General features: G+C 42.6%; 1 protein-coding gene across 1 annotated transcript in view; it reads right to left on the bottom strand.

Annotated features, from left to right (window-relative positions):
* LOC111975077 (transient receptor potential cation channel subfamily M member 3-like) overlaps positions 1–22,249 on the bottom strand; it is a 42,335-nt gene extending 20,086 nt beyond the window's left edge. The window contains exons 1-10 of the mRNA XM_070446872.1: positions 22,182–22,249; positions 20,033–20,133; positions 19,610–19,744; positions 19,189–19,239; positions 13,524–13,664; positions 7,539–7,568; positions 6,427–6,719; positions 5,379–5,607; positions 2,667–2,867; positions 325–472 (exon numbers count right to left, since the gene is read on the bottom strand). Coding sequence (XP_070302973.1) covers positions 325–472; positions 2,667–2,867; positions 5,379–5,607; positions 6,427–6,719; positions 7,539–7,568; positions 13,524–13,664; positions 19,189–19,239; positions 19,610–19,744; positions 20,033–20,133; positions 22,182–22,239 — 1,387 coding nt within the window. The 5' untranslated portion in view covers positions 22,240–22,249. The remainder of the gene's footprint in view (positions 1–324; positions 473–2,666; positions 2,868–5,378; positions 5,608–6,426; positions 6,720–7,538; positions 7,569–13,523; positions 13,665–19,188; positions 19,240–19,609; positions 19,745–20,032; positions 20,134–22,181) is intronic.
* Positions 22,250–24,596: the final 2,347 nt, after the last annotated feature.

Below are 24,596 nucleotides of genomic sequence, written 5' to 3'. Positions count from 1 at the left end.
TTTTTCATGGTATTTTTTTATCTGCATGTTTATTAATTATGAGTATTATAATAAATATGAATAACATTCCACCCGTGAGGCCACTAGAGGGGGATGTGGTCATTTGACTACAGGAAAGAAATTTGCAAGGTGAGAATTTACTGCAGTACGTCAGGTATGTATTACATTTGCTTCAGGAGCAATGCAAAAAAAAATACGTTTGACACTTTAACGGACCCACGCGTTACGACCATAGCTTCCCGACGTCGTGCCACGTGACAACTGTTGAAGAAGCGTCTCTGTATGCGTTGTGTCGTGTGTATTGCCTGTGTGCATGTGTCTAACTCCACACTCCTCTGTACAGGTGATCTTGGGCCTGCTGCTGCCTCCGTCCATCCTGAGTCTGGAGTTCAAGAACAAGGATGAGAATGTCGTACATGCCCCAGGACCAGGACAACCTACCTGCAGGAGAAGGAGGAGGAGCCTGAGAAGCCTGCCAATGAGAAGGAAGAAGAGAGACATGGAGTTCACAGTAAGATCCTACTGTGAGACCGCAGTACAACTCCGTGGTGAGAGCACCCACCTCAGCCCCGCCTTCAGACGATACACACGCAGGCTGTGTCTCAAATGGCAGCCTATTAGTATTCCTATAGGAAATAGGGCGCCTATTAGTATTTCCTATAGGAAATAGCGAGCCTATTAGTATTCCCTATGGGAAATAGGCAGCCTATTAGTATTCCTGTACGGAAATAGGATAGCCTATTAGTATTCCTTAAGGAAATAGGCAGCCTATTAGTATTCCCTATAGGAAATAGGCAGCCTATTAGATATTCCTATTAGGAAATAGGCAGCCTATTAGTATTCCTAAATAGGAAATAGGAGCTTAGAGCCTATTAGTATTCCCTATAGAAACTAGGCAGCCTTATGATATAATTCCCATAGTAGGAAATAGGCAGCCCTATTAGTATTCCCTATAGGAAATAGGCAGCCTATTAGTATTCCCTTATAGGAATAGGCAGACCATATCTAGTATTTCCCTGATAGGAAATAGGCAGCCTATTTAGTTATGTCCCTATAGAAATAGGCAGCCTATTAGTATTCCCTGTAGGAAATAGCAGCCTATTAGTAATTCCTGTAGGAAATAGGCAGCCTATTAGTATTCCCTATAGAAATAGGCAGCCTATTAGTATTCCCTGTAGGAAATAGGCAGCCTATAGTATTCCCTGTAGGAAATAGCAGCTACTTTAGTATTCCCTATAGGAAAATAGGCAGCCTATTAGTATTCCCTGTAGGAAATAGGCAGCCTATTAGTATTCCCTGTAGGAAATAGGCAGCCTATTAGTATTCCCTATATGGAAATAGGCAGCCTATTAGTATTCCCTTAAAAATAGGCAGCAGCCTATAATAATTATTCCCTTAAGAAATAGGCAGCCTATTAGTATTCCTTAGGAAATAGGCAGCCTATTAGTATTCCCTTAGGAAATAGGCAGCCTTTTATATTCCCTGTAGAAATAGGCAGCCTATTAGTATTTCCTAGGAAATAGGCAGGCCTATTAGTATTCCCTTAGGAAATAGGCAGCCTATTAGTATTCCCTATAGGAAATAGGCAGCCTATTAGTATTCCCTGTAGGAAATAGGCAGCCTATTAGTATTCCTATGGAAATAGGCAGCCTATTAGTATTCCCTATAGGAAATAGGCAGCCTATTAGTATTCCTATAGGAAATAGGCAGCCTATTAGTATTCCCTATAGGAAATAGGCAGCCTATTAGTATTCCCTATAGGAAATAGGCAGCCTATTAGTATTCCCTATAGGAAATTAGGCAGCCTATTAGTATTCCCTGTAGGAAATAGGCAGCCTATTAGTATTCCCTGTAGGAAATAGGCAGCCTTTATTAGTATTCCCTAGGAAATAGGCAGCCTATTAGTATTCCCTGTAGAAATAGGCAGGCCTATTAGTATTCCCTGTAGGAAATAGGCAGCCTATAGTAGTTTCCCTGTAGGAAATAGGCAGCCTATTAGTATTCCCTATAGGAAATAGGCAGCCTATTAGTATTCCCTGTAGGAAATAGGCAGCCTATTAGTATTCCCTGTAGGAAATAGCAGCCTATTAGTATTCCCTGTAGGAAATAGGCAGCCTATTAGTATTCCCTATAGAAATAGGCAGCCTATTAGTATTCCCTTAGGAAATAGGCACGTCCTCATTAGTATTCCCTGTAGGAAATAGGCGCCTATTAGTATTCCCTGTAGGAAATAGGCAGCCTATTAGATATTCCCTGATAGGGAAATAGGCAGCCTATTAGTATTCCCTATAGGAAATAGGCGCCTAATTAGTATCCTTAGAATAGGCAGCCTATTAGTATTCCCTATAGGAAATAGGCAGCCTATTAGTATCCCTGTAGGAAATAGGCAGCCTAATTAGTATCTTATGCAGCCTGTAGTAGAAATAGGCAGCCTATTAGTATTCCCTCTAGGAAATAGGCAGCCTATTTAGGATTCCCTGCCTATTTCCTACAGGGAATACTAATAGGCTGCCTATTTCCCATAGGGAATACTAATAGGCTGCCTATTTCCTATAGGAAATACTAATAGGCGCCCTATTTCCTATAGGGAATACTAATAGGCTGCCATTTGAGACACAGCCTGCGTGTGTATCGTCTGAAGGCGGGGCTGAGGTGGGTGCTCTCACCACGGAGTTGTACTGCGTCTCACAGTAGGATCTTACTGTGAACTCCATGTCCTCTTCTTCCTTCTCATTGGCAGGCTTCTCAGGCTCCTCCTCCTTCTCCTGCAGGTAGGTGTCCTGGTCCTGGGGCATGTACGACATCTCATCCTTGTTCTTGAACTCCAGACTCAGGATGGACGGAGGCAGCAGCAGGCCCAAGATCACCTGTACAGGAGTGTGGAGTTAGACACATGCACACAGGCAATACACACGACACAAACGCATACAGAGACGCTTCTTCAACAGTTGTCACGTGGCACGACGTCGGGAGAGCTATGGTCGTAACGCGTGGGTCCGTTAAAGTGTCAAACGTATTTTTTTTTGCATTGCTCCTGAAGCAAATGTAATACATACCTGACGTACTGCAGTAAATTCCTCACCTTGCAAATTTCTTTCCTGTAGTCAAATGACCAACTTCCCTCTAGTGGCCTCACGGGTGGAATGTTATTCATATTTTTCATAATCTCATAATTAATAAACATGATAAAAAAATAACATGAAAAATCCAAAATCCATTTCAGTCTTCTGTGATATATTTAAAGTGTAATATTCGGATGTAAACTCAAAATTGAATACATTCCAACTCTATATCTGACATGGAACAGGTGTCTTGTTTTTTTAAGCCCATAACCATGTGTGTGAGATGTATTCTGTTGTTTCAAGGTAGATTTGTTTAAGACTACCAAAAAACACTCTGCGTGACCCTGATTTAGCCCACTGCAGTAAAAGTTGCTCAACTGTCTACTTGAACCAGTGGATCTGTATAAAAGGACACACACACACACACACCACACCACACACACACACACACACACACACACACACACACACACACACACACACACACACACACACACACACACACCACACACACACACACACACACAACACACACACACACACACCACTATTCTTATCCCACAAGTCCATATTTCTGATCTCGACACTGTGAAATCGCATAATTCTATATCTGATGTGCAGATAGTTTGGGTACCATGAATTGACTATTTAGCAGTCTGGCTATTTAGCAGTCTTATGGCTTGGGGGTAGAAGCTGCCTTGGAGCCTGTTGGTCCGAGAGCCGATGCTCCGGTACTGTTTGCCGGACGATAGCATAGTGAACAGTCTATGGCTTTGGTGGCTGGAGTCTTTGGCAATTTTTGGGCCCGCCTCTGGTACCACCTGATATAGAGGTCCTATGATGGCAGGGAGCTCGGCCCCATGTACTGGGGATGTACTGGGCTGTCCGCACCACCCTTTATAGCGCTTTGCGGTCAAGGGCGGTGACTTTACCATACCAAGCAGTGATGCACCCAGTCAAGATGCTCTCGATGGTGCAGCTGTAAAGGTTTGAGGATCAAAAGTGCACATGCCGAATATTTTCAGCCTCCTGAGGGGGAAGAGGCGCTGCCTTGCCTTCTTCACGACTGTGCGGTGTTTGTGGACCATGTTATGCCCTTAGTGATGTGGACGTCGATGACTTAGACCTGGGTGAGCACCTTGATTCCTTAAACATGTCTTACTATGACTGTGATATGAGATTGTACCTATTAACTACCTTAAGATTAATGCACTAACTGTAAGTCGCTCTGGATAAGAGCGCTGATAAATGACTGAAATGTAAAACTTTTAAATGTTTCAGATGAGTGAAGGAAAGGACATGTATTGTCAAGGAAGCTGTATAAGGAAGCTGCATAAATGGATAAGGACTCATTCCATCTTCTCACCACTCTCTACCTGACTTTCTGCTTCTGGCCGTCGTATTCATTAGTGCACACCGTGGAAAAACAGTTTTGCAACTAAAGTACGAAAACAAGTGTGTCTCATTGGAAAAGTTTAGGTAGTGCCTTCCTGTTTCAGTCCGTTGTCTACCATTTGGTGCCTGGTGAATACAACCCAGACAGAAAGGTGTGTGTGTGGTGGGGCTTTATGGGTCATGATGAGTGTGTGTGTAGTGCTATTTGCTGTGCGATCTACTACTCATGGTATACCAGCTTGTTTGCTCTACCTTTGGTTTCTGCTCCATTGAATCTGTTTGCCAACCTGTTCTATACTGCACTTGGATTCATCCTCCTTACACTACACAACCACCCAGCGTTCCCCAAGCACAGCTACTCATAATAATACATGACTGTGGCCTTTCATGATCTAAGCAGCTGTATGCTATCAAACCATAGCCAACTCACTGGCTAACCTACTTGACTGGGCTGAATAATAGCACAAGCCTTTACAGTGTAATAATAGGTGCGTTGTCGTAAATCAACATTGAGAGCGTTAGGGATGGTCAAGCAACAGCTCAGATATGGGATATCATTAGCCATTATTCCCATCAGGCCAAGCGGGTAATTGCAGCATCTATTTCAGGATACACTTTCACCTCTCCATCTGTCTGTCTGTCTGTCTGTCTGTCTGTCTGTCTGTCTGTCTGTCTGTCTGTCTGTCTGTCTGTCTGTCTGTCTGTCTGGTCTCTGGTAACATACACTGTCTCTCTCTCCTCTCTCTCTCTCTCTCTCTCTCTCTCTCTCTCTCTCTCTCCCTCTCTCTCTCTCTCTCTCTCTCTCTCTCTCTCTCTCTCTCTTCGTCTGTCTGTTCTCTCTTCGCCATATGTCTGTCAGCTGGTCAACCCTTCTGAAAACCCCATTTAGACAATGCACCGTGTGACCCCTAACCCTCTGACCTTAAGTCCAGAGTTCTTGCGCATGCGCAGCCGTCCCATCCACATGTCGGTGAGCAGCATCTGGCTGCAGGTGTGGGCGATGAAGTCGCGGTGCTTGGCGGCCACAGCCAGCTGAAGGCAGGTGGCGTTACTCCAGTTCTTCAGCTCGTAGGTTAGCAGCTTCATGGCCATCTGCTCATCCTGCTTGTAAGACTGGTCCAGCAGCTCAACGGCTAGCTGGCCAAACTCACTGAAACACACGTATAGGATGTCATACAGTGAATGTTTGAGATGGACTAGGCTACATTGCAGTCGGACATATCAACATAACGTACAGATAAATGCACTGCTACGCATACACACACACACACACACACACACACACACACACCAAAATACATTATGTACACAAACATTAGTCAGAGGATTAGGATAAGACTTCAACAGCCAAACTCTCTGAGGAACAAACATACCAATATGGTCTGCACTTGACAGAAAGAGAGGTGTCAGGGCTTCGAAGAGAATGTGTGTGTGTGTGTGCCAGCCACCTGGCAGTTCTTCCCTCTAATCAACTTCCAGCATTTTCATTACACTATTTTTACTTGAGCAAGAACACACAAAGAACTAACACGAAGGTCCATCCCACACACATACCATTAATTAAACTACATGTGTGTCATTGGCTACGGTACCCTATATGTGTTATCATTAGCTCTATAAATGTGCGGCAGTCCTATGAGATGTGTGTGTTATCTAAAGCAGGTCAGGCTGAGAGGAGGAGTGTGGATGCCGCTCCAGTCCAGACTCCCAGCTCAACTCCACATTAATCATTTAGAAGAAAACTTTCCATGAAATAGGTGGCGCTCAGCCTAGAAAATAGACTCTGACCGCTTGGTTAGCATCTATCTCAGCATGCTGAGAAAGTGTGTGCGAGGGGTTCATTTGAGGGTATGTATACGTGTGGCAAACTCTACAAATGCTTACGTGTTTGTGATTGCTTGTCCGACTCTGTGTGAATTTCTGTGTTTGTTTTGATCTCTATGTGTGCCTGTCTGGTGGTCTGTAGTACCTGGAGTTATGGTTGAGCTCCTGTGAGATGTCGTCCACCATGTCGTTCTCGGAGGCCTCGTGGGCCATGGCCTTACACAGCTTACAGGCCACCAGGGCTTTAGCCATGGCCTCCTCCCCGTGCTGCCAGAAGAACAGTGCCATCTTCTGTCTCTTCATCAGCACGGCCCACACCATCAACTCATGGAAGGGGAAGTGGAAGTGGTTTATCTCAGGGTCATCCAGGTCAATGTCCACCTCCTCCTCCCGCTTCCGTGTAGTCTTCTGACGACCCCTTCGGATCGGCATGTCATCCTTACGCATGGCACACAGGACGAGAGCAGAGAAATTGATTAATGGGTTTTTGAATGTGATGCTCAGCCTTGGCACATTGAGGGAGACAGACAGACATTAAGAGAGACTGTGATCAAGTAATATTATTCACACTGGCTATGGTCTTGGAGAGATGGATGTAGTACCAGGGCCATGTATTGATAAAGGCCTATTGGTTTACACTCACGTCAGAGTGAAAGTGGAAAGTACTGAGAATTGAGAACTGAGAAAGGCCTTGGTGTTTAATGTCTGTCTGCTTAGGATATTCTGACATTTATTCCAATATTTATTCTGATATCCCTACTACTTCCATATCTCATTAAACAGGGAGACTTCAGCTGAGTTAAGATTAATTCATTTTAGATTTATGAATTTTGCAATATGTATGATATGTTATGAATTCCAATTTGTTGTGCCTAACATTAGCTAGGTGGCTAGGTGGTTAATGCTAACGTTGGCTAAGTGGCTAACGTTAGCTAGGCTAGGGGTTAGGGTTAAGGGTTAAGGTTAGGAGTTAGGTTAAAGAGATAGGGTTAGGGTTAGGGGAAGGTTTAGCTAAAATGCTCATGTTGTCTGTGATGAGATTCAAACTTGCAACATTTGGGTTGCTAGACATTTGTGTTATACGTCCACCCATCCACCCTGACCAACCACCCTCCTTTCGGTTTATGTAACCACACCAAGCGTAACATATCATACTAATTTGAGTGTCCTGGATTTACTTTTACTATGTTACGTCTAGTCTATGAGACCAGGCTGAACTGTAAACGAATCATAACGACATTGTGACCCGGAACTCACCTCCATCCCCAGCAGTTTCAGGGCTTTGGGCTGGAAAGGTAACAAAAACATGGTTATAGAGAAATCAACACCCTCAAGGGAAATGTTTCACATTTAAAATATGCACACACATAAAGTGACACAGACAGACAAATGTACACACACTCAATAAACCAGATGTTCAAATACAGAAATATATGCATTAACTAAATAATACAGCTGTCCTGTTCCAGATCAACAGTAACCTGTAGACCAGACAGTAACCTGTTCTTGATCAACATTAACCTGTTCTAGATTAACAGTAACCTGTTCTAGATTAACAGTAACTTGTTCTAGACCAGACAGTAACCTGTTCTAGATTAACAGTAACCTGTTCTAGATTAACAGTAACTTGTTCTAGACCAGACAGTAACCTGTTCTAGATTAACAGTAACCTGTTCTAGATTAACAGTAACTTGTTCTAGACCAGACAGTAAGCTGTTCCAGATAGATTTGAACCATTAACCTAGATCAACAGTTGTCTTTAGATATACTGAACAAAAATATAAACGCAACACGCAGCAATTTCAAAGATTTTACTAAGTTACAGTTCATACAACGAAATCAGTCAATTGAAATACATTTGTTAGGGCCCTAATTTATGGATTTCACATGACTGAGCAGGGGTGCAGCCATGGGTGGGCCTGGGATGGCATCCACTGGGGAGCCAGGCCCAGCCAATCAGAATGAGGTTTTCGCCACAAAATGGCTTTATTACAGACAGAAATACTCCTCAGTGCACCCCCCTTCAGACGATCCCACAGGTGAAGAATCCATATGTGGAGGTCATGGGCTGGCGTGGTTACACGTGGTCTGTGGTTGTAAGGCCGGTTGGACGTACTTCCAATTTCTCTAAAACAACATTGGAGGCAGCTAATGGTAGAGAAATTAACATTCCCTTAAAACTTGAGACATCTGTGGAATGGTGTTGTATGACTAAACTGCACATTTTAAAGAGACCTTTAATTGTCTCCAGCACAAGGTGCACCTGTGTAATATCATAATGTTTAATCAGCTTCTTGATATGCCACACCTGTCAGGTGGATGGACTATCTTGGCAAAGGAGAAATGCTCACTAACAGGGATGTAAACACATGTGCACACAATATTTGAGAAAAAAAATCTGCTTTTTGTGCATAGATTTTGGGGATTTTTTTTATTTCAGCTCATGAAACATGGGCCCAACATTTACATGTTGCATTTCTTATTTTCTTCAGTGAAGTAACCTGTTACTGTAACCTGCTCTCTGTCATCTGTGTGTGTTTGTGTGTGTGAGGGCGAGGCTGGCTAAGTGGAGTTCCATGCAGCGGCAGGCCCTCTAAGGCGTATTAAAGCAGGCTGTGTATGAATTATGTATTCATCAGCCATCATGTGATCTACTTCTCCAACTGCTGGTAAAATAACTCAGGCCTCCTGTGGGGATGTTGATATCTGCATCTATTTCAGGGCTGTGTTCCTACCACTGTGTGTGTGTCTGTGTTTGTGTGTGTGCGTGCCAGCTTTCCCACTGCTGTTTTATCTTACATGAGACTGTCAGTGTGCCCAAATCTTTTCAAAACAGATCAAAGATAAGTTAGATGGCTACCTCTTCTTATTGCATCCTCTGTCTCTCTTTTTCTATCCTTCACTTTTGCCATCTCTTTTTACTCTATCGTACACACACACAACACACACAACACACACACACACACACACACACACACACCACACACACACACACACACACACACACACAACACACACACAACACACACACACACACACACACACACACACACACACACACACACACACACACCACACACACACGCTGGAATAGACATTGCTCTACACCAGGGCTCTCCAACTCTATTCCTGGAGAGCTACCCTCCTGTACGTTTTCACTCTAACCCTGTTCCTGGAGAGCACCCTCCTGTACGTTTTCGCTCTAACCCCAGTTTTAACTGACCTGGTTCAGTTTATCAACCAGCTGTGAAAATAGAATGAAAACCTATAGGATGGTAGCCTCCAGGAACAGGGTCGGAGTGTAACCTATAGGACGGTAGCTCTCCAGGAACAGGGTTGGAGTGAAAACCTATAGGACGGTAGGTCTCCAGGAACAGGGTTGGAGTGAAAACCTATAGGACGGTAGCTCTCCAGGAACAGGGTTGGAGTGAAAACCTATAAGGACGGTAGCTCTCCAGGAACAGGGTTGGAGTGAAAACCTATAGGACGGTAGCTCTCCAGGAACAGGGTTGGAGTGAAAACCTATAGGACGGTAGCTCTCCAGGAACAGGGTTGGAGTGAAAACCTATAGGACGTAGCTCTCCAGGAACAGGGTTGGAGTGAAAACCTATAGGACGGTAGCTCTCCAGGAACAGGGTTGGAGTGAAAACCTATAGGACGGTAGCTCTCCAGAACAGGGTTGGAGTGAAAACCTATAGGACGGTAGCTCTCCAGGAACAGGGTTGGAGTGAAAACCTATAGGACGGTAGCTCTCCAGGAACAGGGTTGGAGTGAAAACCTATAGGACGGTAGCTCTCCAGGAACAGGGTTGGAGTGAAAACCTATAGGACGGTAGCTCTCCAGGAACAGGGTCGGAGTGAAAACCATAGGACGGTAGCTCTCCAGAACAGGGTTGGAGTGAAAACCTATAGGACGGTAGCTCTCCAGAACAGGGTTGGAGTGAAAACCTATAGGACGGTAGCTCTCAGGAACAGGGTTGGAGTGAAAACCTATAGACGGTAGCTCTCCAGGAACAGGGTTGGAGTGAAAACCTATAGGACGTAGCTCTCCAGGAACAGGTGGAGTGAAAACCTATAGGACGGTAGCTCTCCAGGAACAGGGTCGGAGTGAAAACCTATAGGACGGTAGCTCTCCAGAACAGGGTCGGAGTGAAAACCTATAACGGTAGCTCTCCAGGAACAGGGTCGGAGTGAAAACCTATAGGACGGTAGCTCTCCAGGAACAGGGTCAGAGTGAAAACCTATACGACGGTAGCTCTCCAGAAACAGGGTCGGAGTGAAAACCTGTAGGATGGTAGCTCTCCAGGAACAGGGTCGGAGTGAAAACCTATAGGACGGTAGCTCTCCAGGAACAGGGTTGGAAAATCCTGCTCTACACAATAATCCTTCTATCGTGGACTGTTTCACTGTTCTTTAAGGAGCCTTGTCTTGAAGGAGGCCTTGAAACAGCACAATCAACAATAAAATATCTCCTTTCTATCTCACAGTCATATTTCCTAACAGTATAATGTAGTGCAGTTCAGCACTGCTTTCTATTAGTAGTGTGTGAGAGATGCAGGGGGAGGGAGAAAATGAGGCCGTATCCCTAGTGCAGGTTTGAGTTAGAGTGACATGCATGTACATCCTGCATTCAGAGGGACTGCATATTTATTCATATTCATTTACAGAACCTTTGATCACACAAAAAACAGGTTAATTAAGTACCAAATTTCCATCACTCCAAAAGTGAGGCTCGGGTTGGCTTTCAGTTGGCTAGTCAGTTTGTGTTACTGTTACTACAGAGCACCTGTCAACACAGCAGTACCTTCTTTAACTGTTCAGTCTGAACAGATGACAAACCATCCCATCCCCTGCATTCAGACCCGAATAAACTGACAAAAAGCACCACACAACCCACTACCGTTAGTCAAAACCTAATCCCACACATTGCGTATCATACCCTCACAGCTCACACACACAAACATTCAGTTCAGCCTCATATCCATCACACATACACAAAGACACAGACACATGGGCTGGAATTAAACCTGCCATAGCAATATCAACACAGTGTATTTCTTTACAAACGTCATCCCACATGGACACATCTTTCTCTTCTTCCTCTGAAAACTGAAAGCATACCTGAGGTGAGTCCACCAGGTTAGTAGTTGTAGGTTTGTATATAGTACGTAAGACCAGTCAGTTAGTTTATTTGAACATGGGAAAAAGAGCTACTGCATAAATACCGCAATGCAGGTTTGATTAAATTGAGCCCACAGAGACAAGTAGACATGTAAACATCGGGGACAACAACTGCCCCCACTCATTGAAGCTACGGAAGTTCAAGGCCGACCGCGGTACTGCAGACATTGTTAGCAGAAAACAGGATCCTCAATTATAGTGAATGGAAAAAGTTTAATCTTCGTGGTCAAACTTTGTGTAAATATTATTCTTTTTTGATGACAATCATGATGCCAATAATTGCTTCCAATACACCAGATGTATGTCCTTTAACCGATTATTTTACAATCGCACACAGAAGAGGTGATAAGGATAATTGAGTTGCTAATGGCACCTTGCAGTACCCCGGTCAGCCTTCAACTTGAGTTAATCAATGAGAGGGGGCAGCACTGAGCTACCCTGTAACGTCACTTCCTGGAGTAGCTCAAACTGTGTATGTTATGTCTCCATGAGACGCTATCTTAACCGACTTCATTTGGCTTCAATGCGCTATTGAGTCCCCACATAGGAATGAATGGTGTCACGTGATCGATGGCTTTGTCCACTTACTATGTATACAGTCATTGACATATATGCACATACTGTGCCTTCAATAAGTATTCACTCCCCTTTACTTTTTCCACATTTTGTTGTGTTAGAAAAAATGGGATTAAAATGGATTTCATTGTGATTTTTTTGTCAACGATTTACACAAAATACTCTGTAATGTCAAAGTGGAAGAAAAAATAAATGTAAAATAAAACACTAATATGTCTTGATTAGATAAATATTTGACTTCCTGAGTCAATACATGTTAGAAACGCCTTTGGCAGCATTTACAAATGTGTCTTTCTGGGTAAATCTCTAAGAGCTTTGCACACCTGGATTGAACAATATTTGCACGCTATTCTTTAAATTGGTTGTTGATGATTGCTAGACAGACATTTTAGGTCTCGCCATAGATTTTCAAGACGAGTTAAGTCAAAACTGTAACCAGGCCACTCAGGAGCATTCAGTGTTGTATTGGTAAGCAACTCCAGTGTATATTTGGCCTTGTATTTTAGGTTATTGTCCTGCTGAAAGATGTATTTTTTTTTTCTCCCACTGTCTGTTAGAAAGAAGACTGGACCAGGTTTTCCTCCAGGATTTTACCTGTGCTTAGCTCAATTCCGTTTATTTTTATCATAAAAAACTCCCTAGTCCTTGCCAATGACAATCATACCCATAACATGATGCAGCCACCACCATGCTTGAACATATGAAGAGTGGTACTCAGTGATGTGCTGTGTTGGATTATTGGCCCCAAACATAATGCTTTGTATTCAGGACATAAATAGCTAATCAAATGGCTACCTGGACTACCTGCATTGACCCTTTTTTGCACTAACTCCCTTGCATTGACTCCATGCACACACACTGGACTCTACCTACACACACACACACATTCACACTCATGACATACGCTGCTGCTACTGTCTATTATCTATCCAGTTGCCTAGTCACTTAACCCCTACCTATATGTACAGTACATAGCTACCTCAATTACCTCGTACACCTGCACATTGACTTGGTACTGGTACTCTCTGTATATAGCCATGTTATTTTCTACTCCCTATATATAGCCATGTTATTTTCTACTCCCTATATATAGCCATGTTATTTTCTACTTCCTGTATATAGCCATGTTATTTTCTACTCCCTATATATAGCCATGTTATTTTCTACTTCCTGTATATAGCCATGTTATTTTTACTTGTTATTTTTATTCGTTATTCACTGTTTATTTATTCCTTGTGTTACTATTTCTATTTTTTATTACATTTTTTAATCTTATCTTTAACTCTGTTGACTCAAGATTAATTTTAATTAATTCCACTTTAACATCATGGGTTGTAGGCCAGTGACAAAATAATCTTAATTTAATACATTTTAAACTCAGGCTGTAGCACAACTACATGTGGAAAAAGTATAGGGGTGTGAATACTTTCTGAAGGCACTGTTTCATTTGCAGAATAGGAAAGTGTAAAGCTGGTCAGCCACTCACTCGTTTGGGTCCAAAGAGGTTATGATACAGCGTTCTAAACCTCTTCCTGGTGTAGTTGCATCGGTAAGCTCCGCCCATCAAGTACTCGATGACCAATCCAATGTCAATGAGACTAATGCGGTAATCTGGTGGGAGGTTACCCTGGGGACCGAGAAATTGGTGAGACAACGCCGCCCACTCCCACGACAGTTGAGCATAAGAAGGTGAAAGGAAGAGGAAACACCCCACACAAATCATACACACTTCACGTCACACATCCACACACATTTGTTTTGTGCTAAAAAGAATACGTGATTAGTTGATTCACCTTGAAGTAGATCCAACTGAACCCTGGATATTCTTGCTTGGAAAGAGCACACAAGGTCAGTGAGTATACAGCACAAGGCCAAGGAGAGATGGGAGACACAGACCCCCAGATAAGATCACAGAGCTTATAACCTAATCTAATTTAAATGAAGTTAGCTTAGCTTAATTTAGCAGTTTAGCTTAGCTTAATTTATCTTAACTTAGCTCAGTTTAACTTAGCTTATTTCAACAGCACTGAGATCGACATCAGTATACTGTACTCTGAGAGGAGAGGGGTGGAGGAGTCAATGAGGTAGGAGGAAGAGGGAGACCATGAAAATAGGGAAAAGGTTAAGGAGAAGATGGAAAAAGACAAATCTTGAGGAAATGGAAAAATCAAAAAATCAGATCAATGCTTACTTAATTTGTCTGATTGCTATGTACTAATTTACATATGTAATATATGACCAGATCTTATCAGGGGTTCAGTGCTGGAAGAGAGAGACAACCAGAAGTCTGAAGATGAGGATAAAAGGAGAACAAATGAGAGACGTTTCTTGATAGAAATAGGCCTTCATCATCCACTTCAGCTAGAAAGCAGAGCTCTATGAGCCGGCTGTAATTACCAGGAGGCCATTCGGTCCAAACCAGTGGAGGCCGGTGGGCGGGAAAAATAGGGAGGTTGGGCTCGCGCTACTCCTTAGAGCTGGGCAAATTATCATACATCTACGGATGCTTTAAAACCATCTCATCCACTGCCCCTGGTTACTTCAGTGGGAAGCTCCCTATATGCCCCATCAAAACGTACTCTATTTTGTTTCTGTTATCCCAGTAAAGCCTCAGTTATCCAGCCGAAGCTCAGAGGCAACCCTTTGAAGTGGGAGAACTCCAAAGCAGGATGCGCTTGTGTTTTTTCACACAAGTTCCGATTAAACGCAGCATTATACTGTTCCCCGTCCTCTACATAGAACGTTCTAAACCTTGCTGGGTGAACATACTGTATCCCATGTTAGCTACATTATTGGACACATCTATTACCATGTCAGAGTACTGCCCTGCTGTTCCCTTCAAACAAACTATCCCTACAATGAGTGAGTACACAGTAGCGGCAATCATATTGATGAAGTGTAGGCCCCACAGTCAATAAATTGTAGATAAATGAAAAGCACACTCCAGGTTCACTCAGAATGTTTAACTCTGCATTTTGTAGGCAGGTGTGGTTTTTTCCCAAAATGTCCCCCTGGGTGTGTCAGTTTTAACAAGGTTAACACCTCCGATACAGCATCATCATTATGATAGAACTTGCAGTGCCCTTCTCCTTAATCTTCAATTGTTTGCATTGGGGCCATTGTACAGTGGGGCCATTGTACAAATGATTGACACCCTTGATAAAGATGAGCAAAAATTACTTTATAAACTATATTGTATGCAACAACAAAAAAGATTTAATATTATTTTATAATAATACAGTTGCTCAGGGAAATAGATTTTGTTTAACAAGTAAAATGTTATATATTTTATTTGGAACCACGCTATATATGTCAACTAACGGATTAACTTTTGTTGTAAAAAGCTGTAACACCTCAACTTGCTTTATGATGCGAGGTACGAAAGCCTGTACACAACTGCAGTCATGCAGTAAGCCAAGAGATGTCAGCTAGTTTCATCAGTCCAAGTAATGTCAGGTTGACTTATTCCAGCACCAGAGGATCCAAGGGTTAGAGTTCAGGTGCCAAAGTTACACACTAAAGCCAATAGCAGTTGCACACTCCCTCTCATGGACTTAAAGATGGTGTCCCTTCATCCGATGCTTACACCAATTCAATGCTTTTAAATCCATAATGTGTGGAGAATCATGACATAGCCAATGATAGTCTAAGATTTCCTCCAGAGAGAGAACAGGGGAAGAGGACAGAATGTTTGGGCCATCCTGGTTAAAGTAATGCATCCGACTATACTGCACACCAATTCCACACACTCAATACCACACCTTCACACAGCAAGACAAGAGGAAGAAAATAAAACACAGATATTGGGCAAAAGCCTAAACCACCATGCTCTATGGTTAAATATGTTTGTGTGAGCTTTATCATACGTTTTAATTTGATAAAATATAAATAATTAATAGATAGTATATACAGTACCAGTCAAAAGTTTGGACACACCTACTCATTCCAGGGTTTTTCTTTATTTTTACTATTTTCTACATTGTACAATAATAGTGAAGACATCAAAACTATAAAATAACACATATGGAATCATCTATTAACCAAAAAGTGTAATTAAAAAAATATATTTTTAATATTTGAGATTCTTCAAAGTAGCCACCCTTTGCCTTGATGACACCTTTGTACACTCTTGGCATTCTCTCAACCATCTTCATGAGGTAGTCACCTGGAATGCATTTCAAATAACAGGTGTGCCATGTTAAAAGTTAATTTGTGGAATTTCTTTCCTTCTTAATGCGTTTGAGCCAATCTCTTGTGTTGTGACAAAGTAGGAGTGGTGTACAAAAGATAGCCCTATTTGGTAAAAGACCAAGTCCATATTAATGCAAGAACAGCTCAAATAAGCAAAGAGAAACTACAGTCCATCATTACTTTAAGATATTAAGGTCCGTCAATCCGGAAAATTTCAAGAACTTTGAAAGTTTCTTCAAGTGCAGTCGCAAAAATCAACCACTATGATGAAACTGGCTCTCATGAGGACCGCCACAGGAATGGAAGACCCAGAGTTACCTCTGCTGCAGAGGATGTTCATTAGAGATACCAGCCTCAGAAATTAAAGCCCAAATAAATGCTTCACAGAGTTCAAGTAACAGACACATCTCAACATCAACTGTTCAGAGGAGACTGCTTGAATCAGGCCTTCATGGTCGAATTGCTGCAAAATAAGAACACTGCTAAACGACATCAATAAGAAGAAGAGACTTGCTTGGGCCAAGAAACATGAGCAATGGACATTAGAAATCTGTGGTCTGATGAGTCCAAATTTGAGATTTTTGGTTCCAACCGCCATGTCTTTGTGAGACGCAGAGTAGGTGTAACGTTCGTCGTCTGAAGATGAGGAATCATCGGACCAAAGCGCAGCGTGGTAAGTGTTCATGTTAATTTATTCACAGTAGGTGAAAGGATGATCTCCGCATATGTGATTCCCACCGTGAAGCATGGAGGAGGAGGTGTGATGTGTGGAGGTGCTTTGCTGGTGACAATGTCTGTGATTTATTTAAAATTCAAGGCACACTTAACCAGCATGGCTACCACAGTATTCTGCAGCGATATGCCATCCCATCTGGTTTGTGCTTAAGGGGACTATCATTTGTTTTTCAACAGGACAATGACCCGAAACTCACCTCCAGGCTGTGCAAGGGCTATTTCACCAAGAAGGATTGTGATGGAGGGCTGGATCAGATTGCCTGGCCTCCACAATCACCTGACCTCAACCCAATTGAGATGGTTTGGGATGAGATGGACCGCAGAGTGAAGGAAAAGCAGCCAACAAGTGCTCAGGATATGTGGGAACTCCTTCAAGACTGTTGGAAAAGCATTCCAGGTGAAGCTGGCTGAGAGAATGCCAGCAGTGTGCAAATCTGTCATCAAGGCAAACGGTGTCTACTTTGAAGAATCTCAAATATCAAATATATTTTCATTTGTTTTAAACTTTTTTGGTTACTACATGATTCCATATGTGTTATTTCATAGTTTTGATGTATTCATTATTATTCTACAATGTAGAAAATAGTAAAAAATAAAGAAAGACCCTTGAATGAGTAGGTGTGTCCAAACTTTTGATTGGTACTGTATATTCCAATATCCATTTATTGGTATATGTGTGTATGCGTGCGTGTGTGTGCGTGTTGCTTAGTTATGTGTGTTGAGCATGTGTGTGTGCACAAGACTCATTAGTTCAATCCTCCGAAGTGCCTGTACGGTCCTAACCCTGCCTACAGAGCTAAGGGGGTTATGGGAACTTTTAAATGAGGGATGATTACACCATGACTTCCAGTAACCTCTACAGCTCTCCCATAGGAGCACATACTACTGTAATCAACTATGATTCTATTAATCAGAACTAAATACAGATGCTGCTGACCTATGACCTTCTTTGAGCTTTCACTGGAGGAAGATCAAGAGCCTAATGGGTCATCATCTCAAGTTAAGGAAGAACATTTTTGTACAATTGTTTTGTTACATGGTACTGTATTTCTGTCATAGAATTATCTAAAGGATTTTGGGTAACATTGTCATAATTTGTATGACATAAAATGTAGAAAATGTTTATAAACTATTAATAGCAGTCCACTATCTGTAAACATTATACACATTTATATGCATTTATAAGCCATTAGTATTATTAGCCTTACAAATCATAAACATGTATAACATTTATAATGCAAGCAATTACAAGCATAAAGGCTTGTTCATGAAAGTTATTGTAAAATATTAGTGGCTTTTGTATATTATAGAATAGAATGAGGTATCAGTATTAGAGGGCTAAGGCACAAGCAAGACAGACACAGGCAGAGAGTAGTAGAAAAAGTAATGCTTCATATACAGTCAACAGTCTAATCTCAGACTAACTCTCCATAATGAATGGCATGTTGTACACACTCACTCCTCAACGAGACACCCAATTTGGTGTCAATTGCAGAAAGATAGTAATACATAACGGTAGCTCATTTTAAATAATTGTGTCAAGGCTAAGTGAACTGTGACAGCTACAATTGGAAGTAGCCTGGAACACTGTGCACATTTGCTTTGAGGAGTGCTTTTCCCCTGGTTTAATGTCAGAGATGCAAGACTACTGTACGTTCGAACAATGCAGGGTTAGTGTGCATATGGATACATAATACACATTGGACCCAAATGGAGTAATAATGGATTGGATTTGTATGGCAGTGAGTGTGTACAGAGCAAAAGAAAGAGTGATGGGAGGGGTAGAGACCAGTGAAGGCTGGTGGGAGGAGCTATAGGAGGACAGGCTCATTGTAATGGCTGGAATGGTCATAAATGGAACAGTATCAAACACATCAAACATATGAAAACCACGTTTGACTCCATTACATTAATTCCATTCCAGACATTACAATGAGCCAGTCCGCCTATAGCTCCTCCCACCAGCCTCAACTGGTAGAGACAGACAAAATACAGAGACAGCTCTACGCAGCCACTGCTGTAACCCCAGCTGAAAAGGAGAAAAGCCGTCTCCTAGATGCGCAGTTAGCAACAATAGCAATCTACAGAGCTACACACACTCCGCAAACAAAAGCAAGACAAGTCTAGACAAATAAGACATTTGCTGGACTTGTTTTCACACACAAGCAAACATTCCCACAAACGCCTACGCAGTCACACACACTTACTGTACACGATAAGCGTACCTTTTTGACGTCTCTGACCAGGTGGTATAGAGTGTTGGATGGTCCATGCCTCTGACAAAGCAAACAGAAGCAGAGTTTAGTCCACAGCCACGGCCTCCAGCACGTTGTAGAGCTATGACAGATGGCTCACTTGAATAAAGTACCACACTGTAGGTATAGTATTATGTCATTGTTGATAATAACCGCCTACGACGGATGCTACAATGTCTTATGTAGCTGTTATAAAGGCTTTAGGAATGAATACATAGGAGGGATAGAGTGCAGAGTTACCATTTCATTATTCTAACAGACTCACCAGGAGAGAGTATAAAAGTAATAGTAATATACAACTTGTGTTCTACATACACCAGAGGTTGGAGCAGTTACAAAAACACTGGATTGAAATACAGAGTTCAGCGCTGTCCGCCGTGCAGTGTAGTACCGTGTTGTAGAGCTCCTCCAGTCTGGAGAGAGTGAGGAAGCGATGCATGCTCACTCCGTTCTCGATCAGCAGCTTGACGAAGTCCACTCTGTCCAGCACCAGGGCATCCAGCATAGACTGCTCCAGAGAACCCACCTACCGTACACACAGAGAAGGCACAGTCAGTCAGTCAACTCAGGGTTAACCATCGAGAAATGCAACCTAAATCCTGATGGATAGAGGATATGTTCACATTTTCACTTGGAGAGTGCTGTCTGTAGTCTATATTGTAAACAAGGAAGTGATAAGTTATAGGCTGGATCTTTCAGGCCACTGCTGTGGGTAATATAGAACTAAACGCTCCCTAAACTCTAAGTACAATAACTTCCTGATCCATTGCACAGTGCTGTAGTCTATACTGTAAAGTAGGAAGTGAGGTCTTACAGGCCACTGTTGTCCGTAGATGAAGATCTGACTGCGGGCGATGTCCACTCGGTTCCAGGCCAGGGCCAGGCTGAGCTGGTCAGGAGCCGATGCGTTGGCTCCTAGGAGGAAGAACAGAGAGCATCACTTGTTTTCACTTGATCTACATATTGTTGTTTTTTAGGATGCAAGGGGATTTTTAGATCAGTCAGTCTGAGGTCGCCGACTACAATCTCAAACTCATACATTTACTTCTCTTGCTGGAGGTGGATGGAGGTATTTACTTCTTTTTTATTGGAAGGGCAAAACATCATTGTTTAGCAAGCAGAAAGGAGATTGCTGTGTTTGTGCGGTTGTTCTTAAAGGACAGCTGAATGTAGTTGTTCTTGTCCTCCGACACCTACCACTTACTTTCTTTTTGAGAAAGCATATTTGTCAAGTGGTCTGCGTGATAAATTGTTTTGCAAAAAGCACTTTAACCAGTAGTTTGAAAACTCAAACGCTGACAGGAGGAAAGGTTGAGTCTGCACACCTTTTATGATGACAGACAGTTGTACTTGGCAGACTCACAGACTCAGTTGGCCAGCAGAGATATTGCACAGGCTTAAGAATGGGAGCTTAAACAGAGCCTGGTAATTTTACCTTTATTTAAGTAGGCAAGTCAGTTAAGAACAAATTCTTATTTTCAATGACAGCCTAGGAACAGTGGGTTAACTGCCTTGTTCAGGGGCCGAACGACAGATTTTCACCTTGTCAGCTCGGGGATTTGATCTTGCAACCTTTCACTAGTCCAACACACTAACCACTAGGCTACCTGCCACCCGTAGTGATTGAGATGCTTTACAGAGCTTGGTAATGAGATGCTTTAACAGAGCTTGGTAATGAGATGCTTTAACAGAGCTTGGAAATGAGATGCAGAGTAGTGTAATAGGAGTATAATAAATAAGTATTTTTAAAAGGGACTGCTCGCGTTTATCACTTAAATAACCCTTAGCTCTCCACAGTTCTGTAGTCGCTGGAGTTTATGGACTCCTTCTGACATAGTTCATCAATTAATCTCTCTCTTTCCCTCTCTCTCCCTCTCTGTTTCCCTGTGTCACTATCTCTCACACAATCTTTCTCTCACTCTCGCTCTAAAAAGACACAGTGTGCATAATGAAGTCTGTACTCTTTACTGGTCATGCTTGTGACAGTCCATGTCAGATAGAGAGATCACTCACAGAGAGGGAGATGGACAGAGAAATATGAATAGAAGATGCAAAAAAGAACGAGTGTGAGTGAGATAGATGTATTGTTAAAATGGTTCTAGTTGGAGTGTTTTCAAACTGGATTTGGGCAATGGCAAAAGTTTAAAGATGGCAAAATGTAGATATGACGTCCTTGTTTTAGCACTATCCCCTGAGTTTTTAAACTACGGCATGTCATATGTTTCAATGTGCCAAAACATCTGCACAATCTACCTCTTCGGTTTAATTAAAACATAGTAATGGAGAGCAATGTACAATATGGTGAAGAAAACAAGGAATTTGTGGTAAGTGCATAGGGGCCGCCATTTTTATGCACCACTATAGAAAGATAGTCCTGAGCTAAGAACAAGAAACTGTGTTTGTGTATCCTAAACTCTTAGGAAAAAAGGTGCTATCTAGAACCTAAAAGGGTTCTTTGGCTGTCCCCATAGTTGAACCCTTTAAAGAACCCTTTTTGGTTCCAGGTAGAACCCTTTCGGTTTCAGGTAGAACCCTTTTGGGTTCAACGTCGAACAATTTCCACAGAAGGTTCTACATGGAACCCAAAAGAGTTCTACATGGAACCAAAAAGGGTTCTCCTATGGGAACAGCCCAAAACAACCTTTGGAACCCTTTTTTCTTAGATTGTAGTGTGTGTTTTCTGTGTGGTGTTTGTATATCATAGTGTGTTTTACCTGTGTTTGTGTTTGTGTATTCTAGTGTGGGTTATCTCCTCCTCGTGCCTTGCAAAGGACCTTGTAAAGGACCATGGAGATATGCTTTGGTAGATAAAACTGTAATTGTGGCCTCAGCAGGAGGAAAGCTTTCTGAAATGATATCATATCCTCATTTTAACTTCCCAGGATACACAGATAACAGAGAGAATACCACTGAAGGGAACTCATGGAATAGGAACGCATTCACATGTGCAGGCAGACAATTACCTTTAAGCAGAGCAGTGAGAATGGCCAGGTCAATGTCCTGGTGTCCCTCAGACCCCATCCGAAAAACGGTTATCTGAGACATACAGAGAGAGAAAATAAAGAAAGAAAGTGGAAGAGAGAGAGAGAGAGAGAGTGAGAGGGAGATATGAATATAATATGTACAGTATGTAATCTGTACATCATTATTCATCAGGAGTTTCTTTCTTTCTTGCTTGCTGAATGAATACATTTATTAAGTGTTTTTACCCATAGAGATAATTAGCACTGTGAGTAAACCAGTCACGTCATAGCGCAGTGATTTTGATACATGGGATTAGAAAGCATCTGTAAATGACTAAGATGTTCCATGAAGTTCTGAACAGAGGATTGTGCAATATGCTCCCTAGCTGACTCACTTTGTGGAATGGAAACAAACACTGTAATGTAGCTTGTATGCAGTGTGGTCCCAGTAGAAAAGAAGGGGAGAGAATAAATGGAATGGAGAGAGAAGAGAGAGAGAGAGAGAGAGAGAGAGAAGAGAGAGAGAGAGAAGAGAGAGAGAGAGAGAGAGAGAGAGAGAGAGAGAGAGAGAGGGAGTAAGTGAGTGAGTGAGAGAGTCTTATAGTGACTGGAGACCCTTTTGTGGAGTACAGTATAGTAAGTATAGTTTAGTACAGTATAGTACACTACAGTACAGTATAGTACAGTATAGTACAGTACTCTAGGCAAGAGAAAAAAGAAGGGCACAAAGCAAGACAGTGGGAGAGAGGGAGTAGGAGACCGGGAAGGAGGGAGGGAAAGCAGAGGGAGGGTAAAAGAGAGAGGGAATGCGGCAGTTCCTCCAGATTTTGTCGCATGATGACATGTGTGTGAAGGGCACCTTGCAGCTCCATGTATGAGCTGCGTGCTCGCAATGCCAGAGCGCACTATGAACCCCAGCCACATGGTCATAAATCTATTCCTCTAATCCCTCCATCCTTCTCCCTTTCCCCTCCAACACATCGCCAAACCCATCTTCCCCTATAAATGGCTTCATTTGGTGGAGCACCAGGATTTCAGCTGGCTTTCACTCCCGCCTCCCCTCAGGCTATGATGCAATATAGTATCTCTCTCTCTCTCATTCTCTCCCTCTCTTTCTCTCTATTTTTCTACAAGCCCTTCAGACACCAAAGATGCGAGTGAAATGGCAAATATTTAAACTCAAACATGATTATTTATTTAGACGCTAGCTCGTTCATTATTCTTCCGCTACTGAGATGACACCATGTCCCCTTGGAATGGGCTGTGTGATCTCCTGGAGCGAGAGAAATGAGGGTACAGTATGTGTGTGTTAGGGTTATCTCTTGTCCTGTGTAGCTCTACCATCAACTTTGTTAGATGACATATTTTTGTATCTGTCCCATCATGTTGTGTGTGAGCAGCGCCATTGAGGCCATCTCCATTTTTAATGTTCTACTTCTACTAAGTCTATGAGTTGATAAACAAACTGCAAGGGTGCATACTGCTACCTGAAGTGTGTTGTTTGAACAAGTATAAAGGTTGGTGGTTTACTACCACCTGCAGTTATGGAATGTTTTCTCACAAGTATAATTCATTGCATTTATTGTCAACTGCATTTATTTTCAGCAAACTTATTTGTATGAACATAACAAGATTCAACAACTGGGACATAAACTGAACAAGTTTCACAGACATTTGACTAACAGAAATTTAATAATGTGTCCCTGAACAAAAGGGGGGGGGGTCAAAATCAAAAGTAACAGTCAGTATCTGGTGTGGCCACCAGCTGCATTAAGTATTGCAGTGCATCTCCTCCTCAAGGACTGCACCAGATTTGCCAGTTCTTGCTGTGAGATGTTACCCCACTCTTCCACCAAGGCACCTGCAAGTTCCCGGACATTTCTGGCAGGAATAGCCCTAGCCCTCACCCTCCGATCCAACAGGTCCCAGAGGTGCTCAATGGGATTGAGATCCGGGCTCTTCGCTGGCCATGGCAAAACACTGACATTCCTGTCTTGCAGGAAATCACGCACAGAATGAGCAGTATGGCTGGTGGCATTGTCATGCTGGAGGGTCATGTCAGGATGAGCCTGCAGGAAGGGTACCACATGATGGAGGAGGAGGTCTTCCCTGTAACGCACAGCGTTGAGATTACCTGCAATGACAACAAGCTCAGTCCGATGATTATGTGATACACCGCCCTAGATCATGACGGACCCGCCACCTCCAAATCGATCCCGCTCCAGAGTACAGGCCTCGGTGTAACACTCATTCCTTCGACAATAAACGCGGATCCGACCATCACCCCTGGTGAGACAAAACCGCGACTCGTCAGTGAAGATCACTTTTTGCCAGTCCTGTCTGGTCCAGCGACGGTGGGTTTGTACCCATAGGTGACGTTGTTGCCGGTGATGTCTGGTGAGGACCTGCCTTACT

Source organism: Salvelinus sp. IW2-2015, linkage group LG15, assembly GCF_002910315.2.
Source record: "Salvelinus sp. IW2-2015 linkage group LG15, ASM291031v2, whole genome shotgun sequence".
NCBI lineage: Eukaryota > Metazoa > Chordata > Actinopteri > Salmoniformes > Salmonidae > Salvelinus > Salvelinus sp. IW2-2015.
The sequence above is the reverse complement of the archived record's forward strand: the minus strand, read 5'-3'. Positions and strand labels throughout refer to the sequence as shown.